The sequence below is a fragment of the Moschus berezovskii genome, chromosome 12 (assembly GCF_049115385.1).
Source record: "Moschus berezovskii isolate FMDL1 chromosome 12, NW_MosBer_1.0, whole genome shotgun sequence".
Taxonomy (NCBI): domain Eukaryota; kingdom Metazoa; phylum Chordata; class Mammalia; order Artiodactyla; family Moschidae; genus Moschus; species Moschus berezovskii.
Genome location: NC_142471.1, coordinates 27369956 through 27387813, shown reverse-complemented (window position 1 = coordinate 27387813; position 17858 = coordinate 27369956). Strand labels below are relative to the sequence as shown.

General features: G+C 56.0%; 1 protein-coding gene across 10 annotated transcripts in view; it reads right to left on the bottom strand.

Annotated features, from left to right (window-relative positions):
* Positions 1–1116: 1116 nt before the first annotated feature.
* Positions 1117–17858, bottom strand: part of PALD1 (phosphatase domain containing paladin 1) — an 89259-nt gene continuing 72517 nt past the window's right edge. For 9 of the 10 annotated variants that reach the window (XM_088841947.1, XM_088841949.1, XM_088841945.1 and 6 more), the window contains 2 exons: positions 5330–5485; positions 1117–2919 (listed from right to left, as the gene is read on the bottom strand). In XM_088841947.1, coding sequence (XP_088698073.1) covers positions 2767–2919; positions 5330–5485 — 309 coding nt within the window. In that variant the 3' untranslated portion in view covers positions 1117–2766. Of the gene's footprint in view, positions 2920–5329; positions 5486–5803; positions 13373–17858 lie in introns of those variants that run through there. The other variant, XM_088841950.1, reaches the window with a different exon arrangement.

The following is a 17858-nucleotide window of genomic DNA, read 5'->3' as shown; positions in this document are numbered from 1 at the left end:
CCAAGCAGCAACAGTGTCGCTTGTGGCTCAGAGTGCTGCCGGGCTCAGTCATCGTCTGGGAGAGCCCGAGTCGGCAGAGTGCTGTGCAGGGAACGCAGCCTTGGCATGTGCTGGATCGAAGCTACAGTGGCTAGAGGGTGTGCCGACTGCTCCTGCAGCTGTTCCTCCTGAGGCGGGACCAGAGCAGTGTCCCCCGTGGATGCTGCAGAGGGCTTCTGCGGCTCCCTGGGCAGTTTTCCAGTTCCCAGTCCATGTCGTCCCAAGAGCCTGTTGCGTCTCTATCAAGGATCCCAGATCTTTGTACTGATCATATTTTTATAATCCCTTCATCCCAGGCAGAGAAGTGCAGAACCACCCCTCACACTTACACACACACATGTGAGTGTACACACCACTGCACTCACATTCAGAAGCCACACAGAACATCCTTGGACTCCGGGCGCTGGGAAGTAACCCCAGGAGGCCTCCCATCACCCAGGCTGGGGAGAAAACCAACCCTAGTGCAGTAGGGGCTCTGGATTCCATTCTGACCTTGAAACTTCCATTCCAGCTGACCTCGGAACTACAGCCCAGAGGGTCTGATTCCCCCTAACCCTGGAAAAGCCTAGGGAGAAGCCTGGGTCTGCACTCTGCCTGCATCACTCTCCCTCCTGCCTCTTTACACACCCATTTCTCAACACAAATGTGTTTGAGCCTTTGGGGGCCGAAAGGGACCAAGAAGAGCCTGCAGGGATGAGAAAAGGAAGTAGAGGCTGAGAGCTACCCTGCTTTCACTCTGCTTCGTAGCCCATGGAATTCAGTTTTGCTCCATCTCCCTAAATATTACAGTCCTTCACACTTTAGTGTGAATTAGCCTGTTACACTGCTTTCTTCAAGGAGCGGCTCCTCAGCAGGTCAGCCCTAGGCATCCAGAATGAGATGGTCATACATGATTGAGGATGTGAAGGAGAGAATGATGTCCAGGAAAACCCACCTTCTCTGAGAATCGGGTGCACAAAGGGCAGGTGCTCTTGGCTCACCCTGCCCTCCCACCCTTACTCTGAGCGAACAGGGACCCCAGCTTGCATCAGTTCTGTAATACCCGCCCACACTAAAGACATTGGCAGCCAGGCACACTTCACATTTAGCCATTTTTAATGCTCAAAAGAGCTGTTAAAAAAAAAAAATCATGAATGAATCCTCACAACACCCCTGTGAGGTAGGTAGGCAAGTATTATTCTCCCATTTTACAGATGGGGAAACTGAGGCAGAGAGGTGATGTGACCGGTCAGTAGTCCCAGCACAGCTGAAAGTCAGGGCCAACCACTGGAACACAGAGGATCCCTCCCAGTTCAGCCCTGATCTCTGACCCCTCATCTAGACCTTGTCTGCAGAGAAATTAACACTTTTTACTACATGCAAAAATAAAACCAAAAACAACTCTAAAAAGGTAGTGAAAAGACATACAGTAGATTTGCAAAAGAATTCAGCCAGAATGGTCATAAATTTTCCAATACTAGGTAGACATGAACAACTTTGGCCTCATCCGCCTTTTCAAATTACCATGACCAGTGATACCTCGTCTGTTTTTCCGCCCAAGTGCGGGTGCCCAACCCAGAGAGGCCTGCCCGGCCCCAGTGAGCCAGGCCAGGGGGACAGCGTCCACACCGTTCAGCCCCTGCAGTTTAGGGGGAGACCAGTCCCCGCAGGGAGAGCCACAGGCTCAGCTCAACACCCGCCTGCCTCTCCAAGCAACCTTCCCACCAGCCACAGAGTTGGTCCCAGCAGCTGCCACCTCGGCAGGCCTTGGCCTCTTCTGCTCCCATCGCAGGGCAACTCGAGGGTGCTCAGCGAGGACGGCCTGCAAGCCAAGTGGCCCCTCGTGCCACCCCTGGGCCACTCTCACACACCCCACTGCTCACTCAGGGTCACCCAGGAGTCCCCACGGCTCCTGCCACACCAGGTGGGGGCTCAGACCACTGTTGGGGGGCCAGCCAGAGCAGGGAGGAGGTGCTTCCCCAGACCTCCCCCCCATGCTCCCAGGGAAATGGAGCAGGCCTCTCCCACAGGGCGACGTGCACCTTCTGGGAGCTCTTTCTTGCCCCCTCCAACCCCAAAAGGGATTTCCTTTTGTTTTCAGCTCCATGGGAACCTCTGTAGTCCTGCCAGCCCAGGGGAGGGGAGGGGACAAAGGCAGGAGGGGCAGAGGCCTCCACTGAACCCACAGGGAATGTGGCTGTCCTTCTTCATGTCTTGAGGTTGAGACAAGGAATGAGAGGCAAGAACACTGGGGAAAACTGCCTTTAAGGTAACAAATCTAGCCATAGCAAAGTCCATCTCCCAGGGAGCCCAGGGCCACCAGGGCAACACTCAGGCAGCAAAAGGGGAGAAGCCATGTGGGAGAGCTGCGAGAGAAGGAACCAACACTGGCCGGGGCCCTCAGAACTGCTCAGGGAAGAGGGGAGGACGGAAGTGGCGAGAGGTTTGGCTTGGAAACTTGGGGAGGGAGCGCCTTGGAGAGCTGATGCCACACCGGGCCTTCCTGCAGGCCCTCCCGGAGTGGCCATTCACAAGGCATCACTGTGCTCCAACTATCCTATAACAACTCTTTCAAACAGGGGATCCCCACCCACCCACTCGGTCTCTGGGAAGCCGAGGAGTCATTTCTCAGGGCCACTGCCTTGGAAGAGCATCGGGTACCCCCAGACCACGTGGGGAGGGAGGTGGCCCTGTGGGAGGCAGTGATAGCAGGGGCAGGGGAAGCACATCCCACAGGAAGCCCCCTTCCTACAGGAAGTCCCCTGCTGTGGAGAGCTCAGGGCCACGGTTCTGTTCCTGCCACCGGCAGCGCAGCCTTGAGAAGGGCTGGTCCTCCACGCTCTCGAGCTCAGGGAAGCCCAGCTGGTTGAGGATCTCGTAGACGCCGGCCTTTGCTGCCACCTGGGGAGGACAGGAGAGTTTGGGGCAGTGCTCGAGGGGAGGGAGGGTGTCATTCGGGTCCCATGCCCTTCTCTGTCACACCCCTCACTGGGCTCCACTGATACATGTGAGTCTGGGGCCCAGCGCTGCCTCCCACCAGCTCAGCCACCTGCACGAGTTTGCATCTTGATTCCTATTAACTACTTCAAGCTTCCGTTTCCTTGTGATGGCAGAGCACAGCGTGGAGGGCTGCACAGGAAGCGCTCAGCAGGCAGTAAGGGCAGTTGGAAGTGGAGAGCAGAGGGGGAAGGGCAAGCATGCCCCATGCCTTCAGCCCATATGCTCCCATGGGCACACTCAGGACCACAAGCTCAGCTGCTCCTGGTGTTACAGCTGGGCCCGCAGGGAGCACTGTGGAAGCAGCAGCCGGCAAGAGCCCTTTAGCTATGAGTTCCGACTGTGGGCCCGGCAGGCCCACCAAAGGCCTCAGCTCAGGCAGGTTGATTGAGGCCTCCCTAGACACTCTCCATACAGCCACAGGGCCCAGGCCCTAGACTCAAACCACTCAACAATCAGTCTTCTCTCCCCACCATCCTGGGGATGGGGAGGATGCAGGCTCCACTCCATACTAACATCTCCAGGCAACCCTAACCCCCTGCCCCTCCACTCATCCCCCAAGGCTAGAACCTCAACATTTCCCACAACCCACCACCCAGCTTCAGCTGGGGAGGGCCTCAAGCTCCATCCCCCTATTTCAGCTCTCCAAGCAGAAGTGTCCAAGGTCCCCTACCACCGCCAAGAGGAAGCTGAGCCAGGCCTGCTCAAGAGGGTGGCCCCACTGTGACCTTGGTGTGACCCACCCCACATAAGGACCACCTGAAGGCCTGGCTTCGGCACAAACACGCAGCAGCCACCCATCCTGGCACCGGGCCCTGCAGGGCCTCCCGGCCTCCGTCTCCTCGCAGCTCCGACCCCACCTGCACACCTCCTGAAGCCCTACACCCTTCCTACACCTGTCACTCCTGCCTTCCCGTCCACCCTGCCCATGGGAGCTAATTCCAGCCTGGAGTCCAGATGTCAAAGACCAGCACAGGCCGGTGAGGTCAGCAGGGCCCAGTGTCCCAGCGGAGGGGTAATTACAGGCCGCTCTGCCAAGCAGGAAGGGAGACTTTTCTCCCACCCTAGAGGAGCCGAGGCGGCAGCTCTGCATCTAAAACTAGCCAAGCCGGGAAGAGCCAAGCGGAGGGGAGGAGGAGCTGGCCCGAGACATGTCTGTCTTAGGCTGGACATGGTGGGCTCTGGAGCCAACCAACTGCTCTAGCGCTGACTATGAACGCGGTACTGAACCCATCTGCGCCCAGACTCCTCCTCTGTAGAGCAGGAGCCTACAGTGGCCACGTGAGGCAGGCCTGCCGACACGAGCTGTGGCGGACGGCAGCGCACGCATCTCACAGAATGCCCGCCACGGCCTCCTGGGGTGGTGCCCACTGTGCCAACAGTACTTCCGTGGCAACGCTGAGGACAGCAGCTCAGAGCGGCTAAGGGCCTTGTCCATGGTCAGGGCTGGCAGGCGGCAGGGGAACGGGAAGTCAGAGGGCACAGATGAAGGATGAACACAGCAGTGGGCGTGAAGCACCCAGGTGACATTGCCCTGGGACGCAGGGAGCAGGGGCCCAGCCCAGCCCCACCCGGCTCCGTCTCCTCCTCCCTCCTCGCTCGCGGCCTCTCTTCCTCTTCGTCCTCCCTCGCTCGCGGCCTCTCCTCCTCCCCCTCCTCCCTCGCTGGCGGCCTTTCCTCCTCCTCCTCCTCCTCCTCCTCCTCCCTCGCTCGCGGCTTCTCCTCCTCCCCCTCCTCCTCCCTCGCTCGCAGCCTCTCCTCCTCCCCCTCCTCCCTCTCTCATGGCCTCTCCTCCTCTTCCTCCCTCACTCGAAGCCTCTCCTCCTCCCCCTCCTCCCTCCCTCACGGCCTCTCCTCCTCCCCCTCCTCCTCCTCCCTCGCTCGCGGCCTCTCCTCCTCCCCCTCCTCCTCCTCCCTCGCTCGTGGCTTCTCCTCCTCCCCCTCCCCCTCCTCCCTCGCTCGCGGCCCTCCTCCTCCCCCTCCTCCCTCCCTCGCGGCCTCTCCTCCTCCCCCTCCTCCTCCTCCCTCGCTCGCAGCCTCTCCTCCTCCCCCTCCTCCCTCTCTCACGGCCTCTCCTCCCTCACTCGCGGCCTCTCCTCCTCCCCCTCCTCCTCCCCCTCTGTCATGGCCTCTCCTCTTCTCCCTCCTCCCCCGCTCGCGGCCTCTCCTCCTCCTCCCCCCTCGCTCACCCGTGCCGAGCGCAGATGCTGTGCTGGGACCAGAGCTGAACAAGAAACACCCTGGGCCACAGGGAGGAATGACACGAGTCCATGCCCGCCTGCCAGGGAGCCTGTCCCCGGCTCCCCGTCCTCACCTCCCGCATCCAGACGCTGAAGGGCCTCTGCCAGGAGCCAGCCTTCTCCAGGTGCAGGTACGCGCTGAAGAGCACCAGGCACACGTAGCGCTCCAGGTACTGCAGGCTCCGCAGCCGCAGCCTCCTGGCCTCCTGCTCCGACTTGGCCGCTTTCGCCTGGAGGACGGAAGGCACGGGATGGGGGTCAGGGTGGGGCTCACCCCACCCCAGCACACTGCAGGCCCACACGCCCCACACTCACACACACACCACACACGCTCTACACAGGTACACACCCCATCCTCACACACACACCACACACGCTCCACACAGGTACACACACCCCACAATGAACACCCACACGCTCTACATAGGTACACACACACCACACTCACACACACCACATACGCTCCACACAGGTACACACGCCCCCCCCCACACACACATGCTCTGCACAGGTACACACACACCACACTGCACACCAACATGCTCCACACAGGTACACACACACACCACACATGCTCCACACAGGTACACACGCCCCACACTCACACACACACCACACATGCTCTATACAGGTACACACGCCCCACACTCACACACACACCACACACACTCCACACAGGTACACACGCCCCACACTCACATACACACCACACACGCTCCACACAGGTACACACGCCCCACACTCACACACACACCACACACGCTCCACACAGGTACACACGCCCCACACTCACAAACGCCCCACACTCACACACACCACACACGCTCCACACAGGCACACACACACCACACACACTCTACACAGGTACACACCCCATCCTCACACATACACCACACACGCTCTACACACGTACACACGTCCCACTCACACCACACGTTCTACATATGTACACATGTCCCATACACACACACATGCTCTACACATGTACCTATGCCCCACCACACAGACCATACACATGTACACACACCCTATCCTCACACACACCACACACAATCACACACACCACACACTCACACATACCCCACTCATACACCAGAGGTACTCAGTCACACACCCCACACGCACTCACATAGCCTCACAATCACACACAACACATACACTCATACACACACACCACTCACACACCACAGGCACCCAGTCACACATACCATACACACAGACTCTCACAATCATATATACACTCTACATATATACTCTACACACTCTACAGATATATAAACACGCCACTCACGTAACCCCACACACACTCAGACTCTCATAATCACACACCCCACACACTCCACACACATCCCACACAGACTCCCACAATTGTACACACCGCACCCACACTCATACACATATATATATACACTCCCAAATACCTCACTCACATACCACACACCCCCACTCACACACCCCACACAACTAGAGTCACACACACACTGCACACACACACACACACACACACTCTCTCTCTCTCTCTCTCTCTCTCTCTCTCTCTCTCTCCCTCCAAGGCTGGGGAAGGCCACAGAAAGACCACAGAAACAGAATTAGCAAGCGGTGCAGTGCTTCATGGAAGGAAGAGGCTGGGATGGGACACAGACTCTTTTAAAGACCCCCAAGCACACTCCAGGAGAATAGCATGAGGCCCCTGCTAAGGGGAAAAGAGACAGCCAAGGGGTTAAAGATAGTTTCCCAGAGTGCATGGGTGCAGCTGGACCATGAGGGCTTCCATGGACTTGGACAGACAGTCAGCACCAGAAGGGGAAGACAGAGGTGAGGGTGGTGTGAGGCAGGTGGGCATCGGGAAGGGGCCAGCTCGGCTGGAAGGAGGGTGCAAAGGGATGGGTTGGCACCCACTGGAAGCCGCCCTGGGCTGAGACGGCTGCCCTCTAATCAGCTACCCTGCGTGCAGATGCCTGACCCCCACCCCAGACCAGACGAGCATCTCCGCAGGCTGGGCCTGGGCTTTAGATTGTGAAAAGTTCCCTGGGCAGTTCTACAGAGCTAGGGTTGAGCTCCATGGCTTCAGCACTGGGGAGCCACTGAAGGTCTGAGTCTGAGAGTACGGGTGACCTGTTAATGGAGGACTCATGGGAGACCGATGCTCAGGAGGAAGGAGGCTTACTCGGGGGCCTCTCCAGGTTCTCCTCAGCATGGGGGTCAGTGGGCAGCCGGGGGCTCAGGCCCAGGACATACAGGGCCAGCTCCCCCTCTGTAGGGTGTCCACCCCAACAGCTGAGTGTGCCCCTTCAGCCCACCACAGATGGATCGCCACCCAGGGGCAGCCCTGAGGACTGACCACCACACCTTACCTCGCACCCTCCCTCTTCTTACTAGCGCAGCACCATTCCAGGCCTGCCCTGGCCACCATCCAGGGCCCACAGCAGCCCTGTCTGCTCCAGGAAGAGGGTGAGGCATAGCAGCTGTACCTTCAGGCACCAGGAGCACCCAGGAGAGGGCACAGATGACTCCCCGCCCCCAGGAACCAGGAAGGGCGGTCTCCTAACAGGTGGGCCACAGCTGGAAGCCTTCCCACGCAGGCACACAATGTCAGTCTCACGCATCTCCTTCAGGAAGTCTCCCAGGCGGGCCCTTACCCCAGACGTGACACAACCCACAGCACCCTGAACAGTAAGCTGGAGCAGACATGCTCGTGGGGCCTGTGGCCCCTCCACTTCGGCCTCAGGTCATTCGGCCTTTGGGGCCTCTGTCCTCATTGCTCCCAGGGTCGGGAGTGGACGGTCACTTGCACAGCGGGCCCCTCCCATCACCTCCAGAAGCAGCTCTGGAGCCTTGGGAACGGAGTGGGGTGGAAGGAAGGCAGACAGTGAATGGGGCCCCCCTGGGGCGAGGGGACCCGGCCAATGCCTTGACTCCCTGGGAGACGGGACTGGGTTCTGGTCCCAGTCCTGCCATTTAAACTCTCAGCCCCATGTCTCCAGGGGTCAGATAGTGCAGTAAAGTATGGTACGAGGAAACACCTATAACCCTGGGGAGCCACACGGGTCCCGCCATTCGTGGAACGGCGGTAGGGGGCCCGGCACAAAGGTGGGGCACACACAGGCCCTGCCCGCAGAGATGCCTGTGGCCTGGGGGAGGCAAAGGACAATCGGCAAATACCCAGAGCAGCTGGATGCGGGATCAAGGCAAGACGGGTGGCTGGAAGAGGAAGGGGCTCTGAGAGAAGGAGGATTTGAGGTGCATTAGGAAGAAGGGGGCAGGAAGGTGTCTTGAGAGGGAAGGAAAGGGTCAAAGAGTGAGGTGGGTTCAATGGAGGGAGTGGGGAGGGGTTTATAGCAGCAGGGGACCTAGAGCCAGGGGAGCCCCAGACCCTACAAACAGAGGAGCCAGTGAAGGTTTCCGGTGGATGTGAGGGTGGGAATGGCCCCGTGGCTACTGCCTTGGGAAGATGACTGGGCCGGGTGGGGGCAGGATCCCTCTTGTTTTAGGAATCAGGCAACCAAGTGCTCAAAAAAAAGAAAAAAAAAACTATTGTGTTTAGAAATTAAGCAGTGAACCAAAAATTAAAAAAAAAAAAAATTTTTACCTAAATACAAGCTATAGCCAACACAGCACAATTCTGACTGTCTCTAAGGATGAACACGTCATGCTAAGAAGCACTGGGCATCCACCAACCCCATCCCTTACCCTGCTCCCCAATCTCCATCCAAAGGCCAGAAGCCTAGTTCAATACAGCTTCTTAGAAAGAAGGAAGGGAATTCACCCATTGTCCCACCACGTGAGAGCCACTGCAAACTATTTTCAAGAGCTCAGAAGTAAGGTCCTAGGGTGTGAAGAGGCCCCAGCTCTCGCCTCAGCCCAGGGGCACAGCCGCACCAGCCCTTATCCTCTTGGCACCCCCTGCGGCTGGGGGGACAAAATCCTGCTGTGCCCTGAAACTCCAGCAAGGATTCTGAGGACCATCTGGGGTGGAGAGGTCAAGTGATTCCTTCCGAGTCCTACTGGCAAGGTAGGGTAGAATTATCTCTAAATTCAGACCACCAGGTCAAGGTGACGCCTGACACCCTCCGGAAGGTTTCTTAGGTGCATCCTGCCAGACCGCAGTCTATGATTTGAGACAATGACCCACCTTCCTAGCAAAGACCTGGTTTCCTCAAAATCACCCTGTGTCAGCACTGTCTGGGGAGGAAGACAGGCTAGCCGCCTCCAGTAGATAAAAATAGTGGCTGTTTTTAAGTGGCCTGGCAAGCCAGGCTGTTATTAGCTGTGGCGGAGCAGACAAGATTTCCTCGTCCACTGGGGACTGAGCACTGAAATAGACAGGGCCCAGGAAAGGTGGCCCAGGCGCTGGGCAGGTCAGGTTTCTCACGCCTCCATTCTACCCAGCATCAGCCCAGGCCCAGCGGCGCCTGCAGTGGCTCCCCTGAAGCTCTGCTGGCTCGCTGGACCACCTGGGAGAGTCCCACAGAAGCAGGGCCGGAAAGCCTCCCCAGGTGCGTACAGGGCCCCTGAGTGCAGGTACTGGGTTGAGCACGTTCAGGCAGACCTGATGATGAGATTCTGATATGCCCTGCAGCGACCCCGTGAGGGAAGAGGGTCATCTCATGTTGCAGATGGGGCTCAGCAAGGTCGCAGAGTGCTAAGCTGGGACATGGTTTCCAAAACTCCAGCTTTCCTACCAGCACCCTAGCCCCCTTCACCACAGTCAAGTTCAGCCACTCCCTGCCTCACTTGTGCAGCTGTACTTTTACCCTCTTTCGGCCTCCTGTCTGGAATGCTCGCCCTTCACCTGGCCAGGTGATGTCCATCTTGTCCCGCCAGGCCCTGTTCTCCCAAGGCTCTGAACCACCCAGCCCCACAGCCCACCCTTCTTGGCTCCCGTTCTCTGCACCAATTCATTAACTACTACAGTACATTCCATCATGAGGGGTTCTCTTTTTTTTTTTTTTTCCATAGGCCATGTCAAACGACATGCGGGATCTTAGTTCTCAGACCAGGGATCAATGGAACCCATGCCCTCTTCGTTGGGACTCAGAGTCTTAACCACTGGGCCGCCAGCAAAGTCCCATCATGAGGGTTTCTGACTGCTTCTCCAAGGCATGACTGGTCTCCTCAAGACAATAAGCCAGGGCAGACGTCAGATTATAACCAGGTTTCCATCTCTGCCTCCCCACCACAGCCCCAAGTGTCTGAACAGGACCCTGTGTGCAGAGGGTGCCTGACGAGTCAATGGACACTCACTTTCTAGGTCATGTCACCCTTTCAGTGTCACCTAGGACCGAGAGTGCAGGCAGGACCCTGGAGACTCTCACACACACACCTGTGTCGGGACTCAGACGTGCAACCGCTGCTCATGAGCTCCACATGGCTACAGTTCAGACTCCACAAATTCCACCCGCACCCCAAACGGACCTTGGGAGCCCTCCCTAAACCTGACCCACCCATAACTTGCCCTCTGAGAGGAAACTCCATCCTTCCTGCTGCTCAGGCCTGAACTTGACATTCCTCCTCGACCTCTCCCTTCTCAGCCTCAGTTTCGTTCAGTTCAGTTGCCAAGTCACGCCCAACTCTTCAAGACCCCATAGATACACCACGCCAGGCTTCCTGGTCCCTCACCACCTCCCGGAGTTTGCCCAAGTTCATGTCACGTTGAGGTGGTGATGCCATCCAACCACCTCATCCTCTGTCACCCTCTTCTCCTTCCGCCCTCAATCTTTCCCAGCATCAGAGTCTTTCCAATGAGTCGGCAGGTCTCAGCCCCACATCCAACCAATCAGAGAATCCCACCGACTCTACATCAACACACCCCTAAATGCTGCCCACCTCTTATGCTCTGGTAAAGCCACCACATCTCAGGGACAGCTCCTGCTGGCTTCCCTGCCGCTGCCCTCACCCCCGTCCCTGCCGTCTCTTCTCCCCACAGCACCAGAGTGAGCCTGCAAGAACGTGGAGTCATTACTGGAGCCCCCCACTGCCCTCTCCCTGCCTGCTCCCCAAGAACAAGCCCTCCTTTGGTAACCAATGCTCTCCAGTTGAAGCAGGGTTCAGGTTAGTCAGGTGACTGACAGCCCTCAAAGATGGTCAGTTTCTGGACTTCCCTGGTGGGCCAGTGGTTAAGACTCCAAGCTTCCAATGCACGGGGCATGGGTTCATTCCCTGGTCAGGGAACTAAGATCCCACATGCTGAAATATGCAGCCAAAATATTAAAAAAAAAAAAAAATGGTGGCAGTTCCTAAGGGGCAGGGTTCCCAAGTTCAGACCCCACCCTTCTTCTCAAAGTTCAAAGCTACCCTCTCCCTGGGGCCTCCACATGAGTCCCTGCAGACTCCATCCTCAGGCCTGTGGGGAAGAGGGGCCTCAAGCCCAAGGAAGTTTTCCACACCTAATCCCCAAGAGGGATTAGGCCCTTAGCCCAGACATGGGTAACTGGCTTTCCGAAGATGTCATATTTTCATCAGCACTTTCAAAGCATGAAGGAGCTAAACTTGGCACCATGGGCTTCTCTGTATGCTGTTCATTCAACAAACACTTGTCACCTGTAGGCCAGGCTCTGGGATTCAGGGCTGACCAGATACGGTGCCAGCCTCAGGAGCCCACTGTCCCTGCACATGACCCAGGGACTCTCCCTGGTGTCCCAACTACCCTACAGCCCACTCCCACATCATCCGTACCCAGGCTGCTGCTCACCACCACCCCTTAAAGCAGGCCGGGCAGCAGCAGTGAACCCAAGTGACAGATGAAAAAAACAGAGATCCAGGCAGGTCAAAGTGATGGGACCAAGGTTGCACCAGAAGTTACCAGCAGAGCCTGGGCAAACACTCAGGTTACCAACCCCCACTAGGGCTCTGTCAGTCACTGGAGAAGAGCGCCCTCTCCTGGAGACCAACAATGGACAAAGAACCAAAAGGTACAGAGATGGTGGGGGCCAGTTTCCTATTTAATCACACAGTGACTATTCCCCCTTCCCCCTTCAATCCACTCGGGCAGACATTCATGGAGTCCTGCTCGAGCCAGGCAGGGTCTGAGTCAGGGTTTCAGAGATGAGCCCTTGTGCATGGAACAGAGACGACCAGCAGAAAGAGTCAACTCCAGTGACAATCACAAACTTGACAACAACAGCTGTAAGCGCACAGGCTGGGTATCAGGAGAGTGGGGAATATGCTGGGGTTGAGATGTGAACCCCTTCTAAACCACTGAAAACCCCAAGTCTGACGGTGTCTGCTCGAAAACCATGCCTGGCACACCAGCCGTGCTCACTGGATGGACGCTGTTGGAAGAAACCAGGAAAGCACGCCTGGAGGATGGAAGCAGTTCCAGCTCAGCCATATGATGGGAAAGAAGGAAAAGCAAAGGAGGTCTCAGACTGAGAACGTGAGCCTACTCACACTCATCCATACATTTGCGCTTACACACAGACCTACAAACACCCGCCCCATCTGAAAGCTGCTCACCAATCCACTGGCTCTATTTTGGGCCGATGTTAAAGAGCCTCAGGAACGATCCTTCTGTCACGTTTTACATGACAGCTCACAGCACTCCAGGACTGCTCTAACTGCACGGCCTGAGACACTTTACCTACCGGAATGAGGTCTCCAAGGAACAACTCTGGCCAAGCCAGAGTCTTGGAGAGACTGACCACTGGAAAAGACTCTGATGCTGGGAAAGGTTGGGGGCGGGAGGAGAAGGGGACGACAGAGAATGAGATGGCTGGATGGCATCACCGACTCTATGGACTTGAGTTTGAGTGTACTCCGGGAGTTGGTGATGGACAGGGAGGCCTGGCGTGCTGTGATTCATGGGGTCGCGGAGAGTCGGACACGACTGAGCGACTGAACTGAACTGACTGAATCTTAGTCCTTGGGGCGCTGAGCTGGACCTCTCTGACCTCTTAGCAACCCAGGGCGGTGCATCCAGGAGGGGCTGGTGGCCTCCTTGCCAACCCTTTTATTCTGCCACAAGAGAACCGTTCCCTGGGTTGTGGCAGCGAGGGAAAGGAGTCAGGAGACAGGTTCTGATCCTGCCTCCAGCTGGTCACAAAGCTTCATGAGGCCTCAGCGTCTTCCTCAGGAAAATGGGTCTGATAAAACCCACCCTCGTCTCCTCACCAGCTGTTCTGTGGACTCAAGGAAAGAGAGGGAAGTTCTCAGAAAACTCAAACAGAACAGCTCAAAGTTAAAGCATCGGTCTATAAAATAAACCTCAATTTGAGACCAAGGGACGTTTTACCTCTCCCTCTGTGGTGACCTTCACCTCAGATTTTCCTCAACCTCCTTCTGAAGGGACAGAAGAGAGGCACACCATACTGCTTTAAACACAGAACTAATACAGAATTAACATCACTAGCCAAGGCTAAGGAAAAGTACCCCTGGCATTAATGATTCTAACAGGACTTCCTGCAGGAGCCCTGACCTTGGTTTCTGTCACAAATATTTTCCCTTTCCAGGCCCAGCAGGAAACAACTCATTCACCAGATGGTGTCACCACTGTGGGCCGGTGGCCATCTTGGATTCTCCTCAGTCAGGGGCCCAGCCTTCTCACCTCCACCCCAACTTCACGGAGTGGCTTAGTTCAAAGGATTTTCCATTTGAGGTATTTTTTTAAAACACCCTGAGCATTCTGGCCCCTTCACATAAGTGGGGTGATCGGGCCCTGACCCAATCTCACTGACACTCTGGAAGGGAGGAGGCACCATGAGCTGCAGCCCAGAGGCCCGGCAGCCTGAAGCAGGCCTCAGTGGAGAGGTGCCCAGGCTGCTATACCTGGGAGGGTCTGTCTCTATGGAAAATGTGTGTGCAGGTTTGGTCCCACACCCTACTATAGCCATGACCTGAGTCTGAGATGGGTTCTTGTCTTCTGGCCTCCTTTCCCTACTCAGGCTGGGAATACAAGGGCCAGGGCCATGGTTTCCAGGTCGCACTATTCTCCCAGTGGGGCTGGAGGTGGGCAAGGGAGGGGAAATGGTGCCTTCTCCTCCTCGGGCAGCAGCGGGGCACGGTGGACAGGGCCTGACCTGGGAGTCAGGGGCTGGGGTCTCGCCCTCCTCTGCCGTGTGTTCTTGGGCAAGCCCAGTGCCTCCCCTCCTCAAATGGAGGTAATGTTACAGGCTTCCTTGGTCAGGCACACGGTGAAGACTGAGCCAGACCATGGGTGTGAAAATGTACAGTCAGCTTGGCAAGGATACCTCCCAGTTGGCCAAGGACACATGGGCCTGGGTCCTCCCACCTCCATCAGCTCCCAGCCTCCCATCCATCTCCCCTCTCCCAGACCACCCCCACCTAGTCAGCCCCAGACCCTCAACACAGACTCCAGTGCCATGCGAGTCTGCAGGAACATTAGGGTTCACCAAGTCCCTCCCTTCGGCTTCAGAGAAGCATCTCCCAAAGCTCCTCTGGGAATGGCAAATCTAGGGAAAAGCAAGCACTGGCCCTGCCTTCCTGTCCTCACAGCATTTGGGGGGAGTCCCTTTCTGGAAGCACTGCAATCAATTAATGCAGAGGGAATGAGAGAGTCAAGATATCACCGTTCTGTAAACCCTCAATAAAATAAGGAATCCAGAAGATGAGCGCCAGAGTCTGCCAGCTCACAAAAGAGACCACAGGGCCTTCCAGGGCCCCGCGGCAGCACACAACATCACCCACGCCTGTGCCGGCCAAACACCAAGCCAAATCTGATCGAGCCAATGCTCCAGGTTTACAGGAAGCACGGGGACTGCAACACAGGCTCAACCAAACCCTGTGGTGCAATCAACAAGATCCAGACGATGGGACACCAGGGAAGATAACTGGTTACCTCATCACATTCACTTCAGGGGAGGAAAGGAGGGGAAATGTTCTATATTCATTGAGACTTAAGGTCTCATCAGACAAATGCCACCTATGGATCTTTTGGGTCCTGATGCAGAAAGACCTTGGGAGGCCAGTAAGAAAATCTAACACCGCCTAGGTATTGCAGGATGAGAAATCACTATTGTTTTAGGTGTGATAATGGCATTATGATGGTCTTTTTTTAAAAGATCCTTTCTCTAATGTATATGCTGAAATATTTCAGGGAAAGTAATATTCAGTCTAGGACTTGCTTCAGAATAATCCAGAGAGGGTGCTGGGCAGCACTGGCAGGGCTTCAGATGAGATAAGACTGGTCTTGATTCCTGAAGCTGGGAGCACAAGGGTTCATGGAATTATTCTCCCTACTTTGAAATTTTCCAAAATAATTACAAAAAATAAGTTCCTACTTTTCAATTCAGTCAACAATCCTACTTCTAAGAATCAGCCTACAGAACCAAGCCACGTGGATGAAAGAGCAGCACTTGCTGTGAGATCCACGGTACCATCACAACAGGAAGCAATCTCGTGGGCCACCTCCGCAGGAAGAGCAGGGGACGCTGGGACACGCCCACGCCACCACGTTATCATGCCGACATTACACATGGGGGTATAAAGGGTATTCAACAGACGGGTAAAAAGTCCACAAGCCCCAACTATTTATTAATGAGCCTCTCTCCCTTCTACTAGAAGGTAATCTCGGTGAAGCTTCACTCTCTATTCCATCCCCAGACACAGGACAGGCACTCAGTGAGCAATGTGCTAGCTGAGGACACGTTTCAGTCCAAGAACATCACCCGGTGAACACACAGGACAGCCTGGGCACGCGTCACGATCCTCCTCTCGGAGGAAATACGCACAGGCACAAAGACTAGGAAGAGAAGGCAGATGAAACCATTCCTGGGAGACGGGGTAATGGTCTGATATCATCCCCATAACCACAAAAGAAGCAGCAAACAGCCCTCATCACTGCTGCGTGACCTCACCGTGCAGACGGAGACTCGCACACACTCTGAGCCCTCCCTCCTGATCCTCAACAGAGCAGCGACCTCCACATCCTCCCACTCGTCTCCACCGAGGGCCCTGAAATGGTTTTACTGCCGGCAGAAGTGCACTCGCCAAGTTCCAGGAGTTGTTTTCTTACCTGCTTGTGATTAGGGTGTAAGCTGACTGTGGGACCTGGCAGGGAAGGGAAATGTACTGTTTGGGGGTTCTGGGGTGCAGGGCAGGAAGCCGAGGAGCCATGTGCTGCAGAGGGTTTCAGAATCCCAAGGCGGTGGGCTCCTGGGAGGAAACCTTGAGGTGAGCAGAGCGTGGTCTAGACCTGGAATGTTGCCAGGCAAGTAGACAGCTGATGTAGGTGGTACACCCATTGCCAGGCAGAGGCTCTGGGGCTCCAACTGGGCAAACAAGCGTATACACGCAGCACTCTGGCCTGCTCTGAGCAGACAACTTCAGTCTCTATTGGAGAGCACCTCAGGGCTTCCGGCTTGAAACCGGAGGGCAGGGATCTAAATACACAGCCCCATACCAGAAGTGAGACACAGCTGCCAAATTCCAGAGAAGTCAGTCCATCGGGGGAAAGGGGAGGGGGAGCAGCTGCCTTCTGGAGCCTCAGCAAGCCCCCCACAGCCCACTAGGGCAACAAGGACCAAGACCTGGGGTCAAGGGCATCAGGGGAGGGGCTCAAGGCTGGGAGTAAGGGTCTTTGCCTCTCACCTCTGCTCTGCCTATGATAACTCATGTGGAAGCCTGGGCATCCCATTCCTCTATTCATCTGTAAACAAAGGGGTCAGATGCTCTCTACGTCCCCTTGGCACTAAAATCTGAGAGTCTGTTCAGGGGGTTTAAAGCTAGGAAGAACATCACAGGATAGGCTGCCCCACTAAGATCCTTGGGGCTCCCTTTCTGGAGCATTTACTTTGTACCAGCCAAGCCCTGTGCTTCCAGTCGCCTTGCCATTCCCACAGACAGCCCTACCAGGAAGCAGCAACAGTCCAGTCTGGCAGGTGGGGGACACAGGTGGCCAGAGAGGATGAAGGTGGTGCTGTCAGAACCCAGGTCCCTCCAGCTCCCACATCCTCATTCCTTCCGCCAGCTCACCCAGGACAACCTAACTTGCTTCCTTCCCATCCACATAGGGACTGACGATCATAAGTCCATTACGGGGTGCACGCGTGCACACACACACACACACGAGCAGGAGGCAAATGCTCCTTCAAGTCTGGAAGCCACTGGGACAGCTCAGGTCACCCTGCTCCCAGGCAGGACAGGGACTCTGGGTCCAGTCCGGCCGGGGCAGGTGCAGGGCGACCCTGGAGGAGGCATGCTGCCTTTCGAAGTCAACAGCGGCCTTGCTGCCAAAAGCTGCAAGTCCCAAATCTAGGTTCATGGCCAGTTCCCCAAGTCCACAGGCATTTAGACATACAAATTTCTTCAAGGCCTGTCTATTCTGAGAATACTCACTCTACTTTTCTGGTATTAAAATAACCTTTCTTTTATAAAACACCAACCGTGTTAGATAGCAGTTGGGTTTTTTCATTTTTGCTCCTTTCCTTTCTTCCTTTAAAATGAATACATTTAACAACATCACATATTGGCAACCCTTGAAAGGTCCTTCCCTTTGTTTGATCTGGTGTGTGAAATAAGGAATAAGTCTTCAGGTCCTGTCTTTGTTCTATAACAGCACTTCTGGGAGTCTATGATTAGATGGCCTCTGAGATTAGCATCCTTATAAGAAAGGAGACCAGGGAGCCTCCTGCCTTCCCCCGTCTCTGT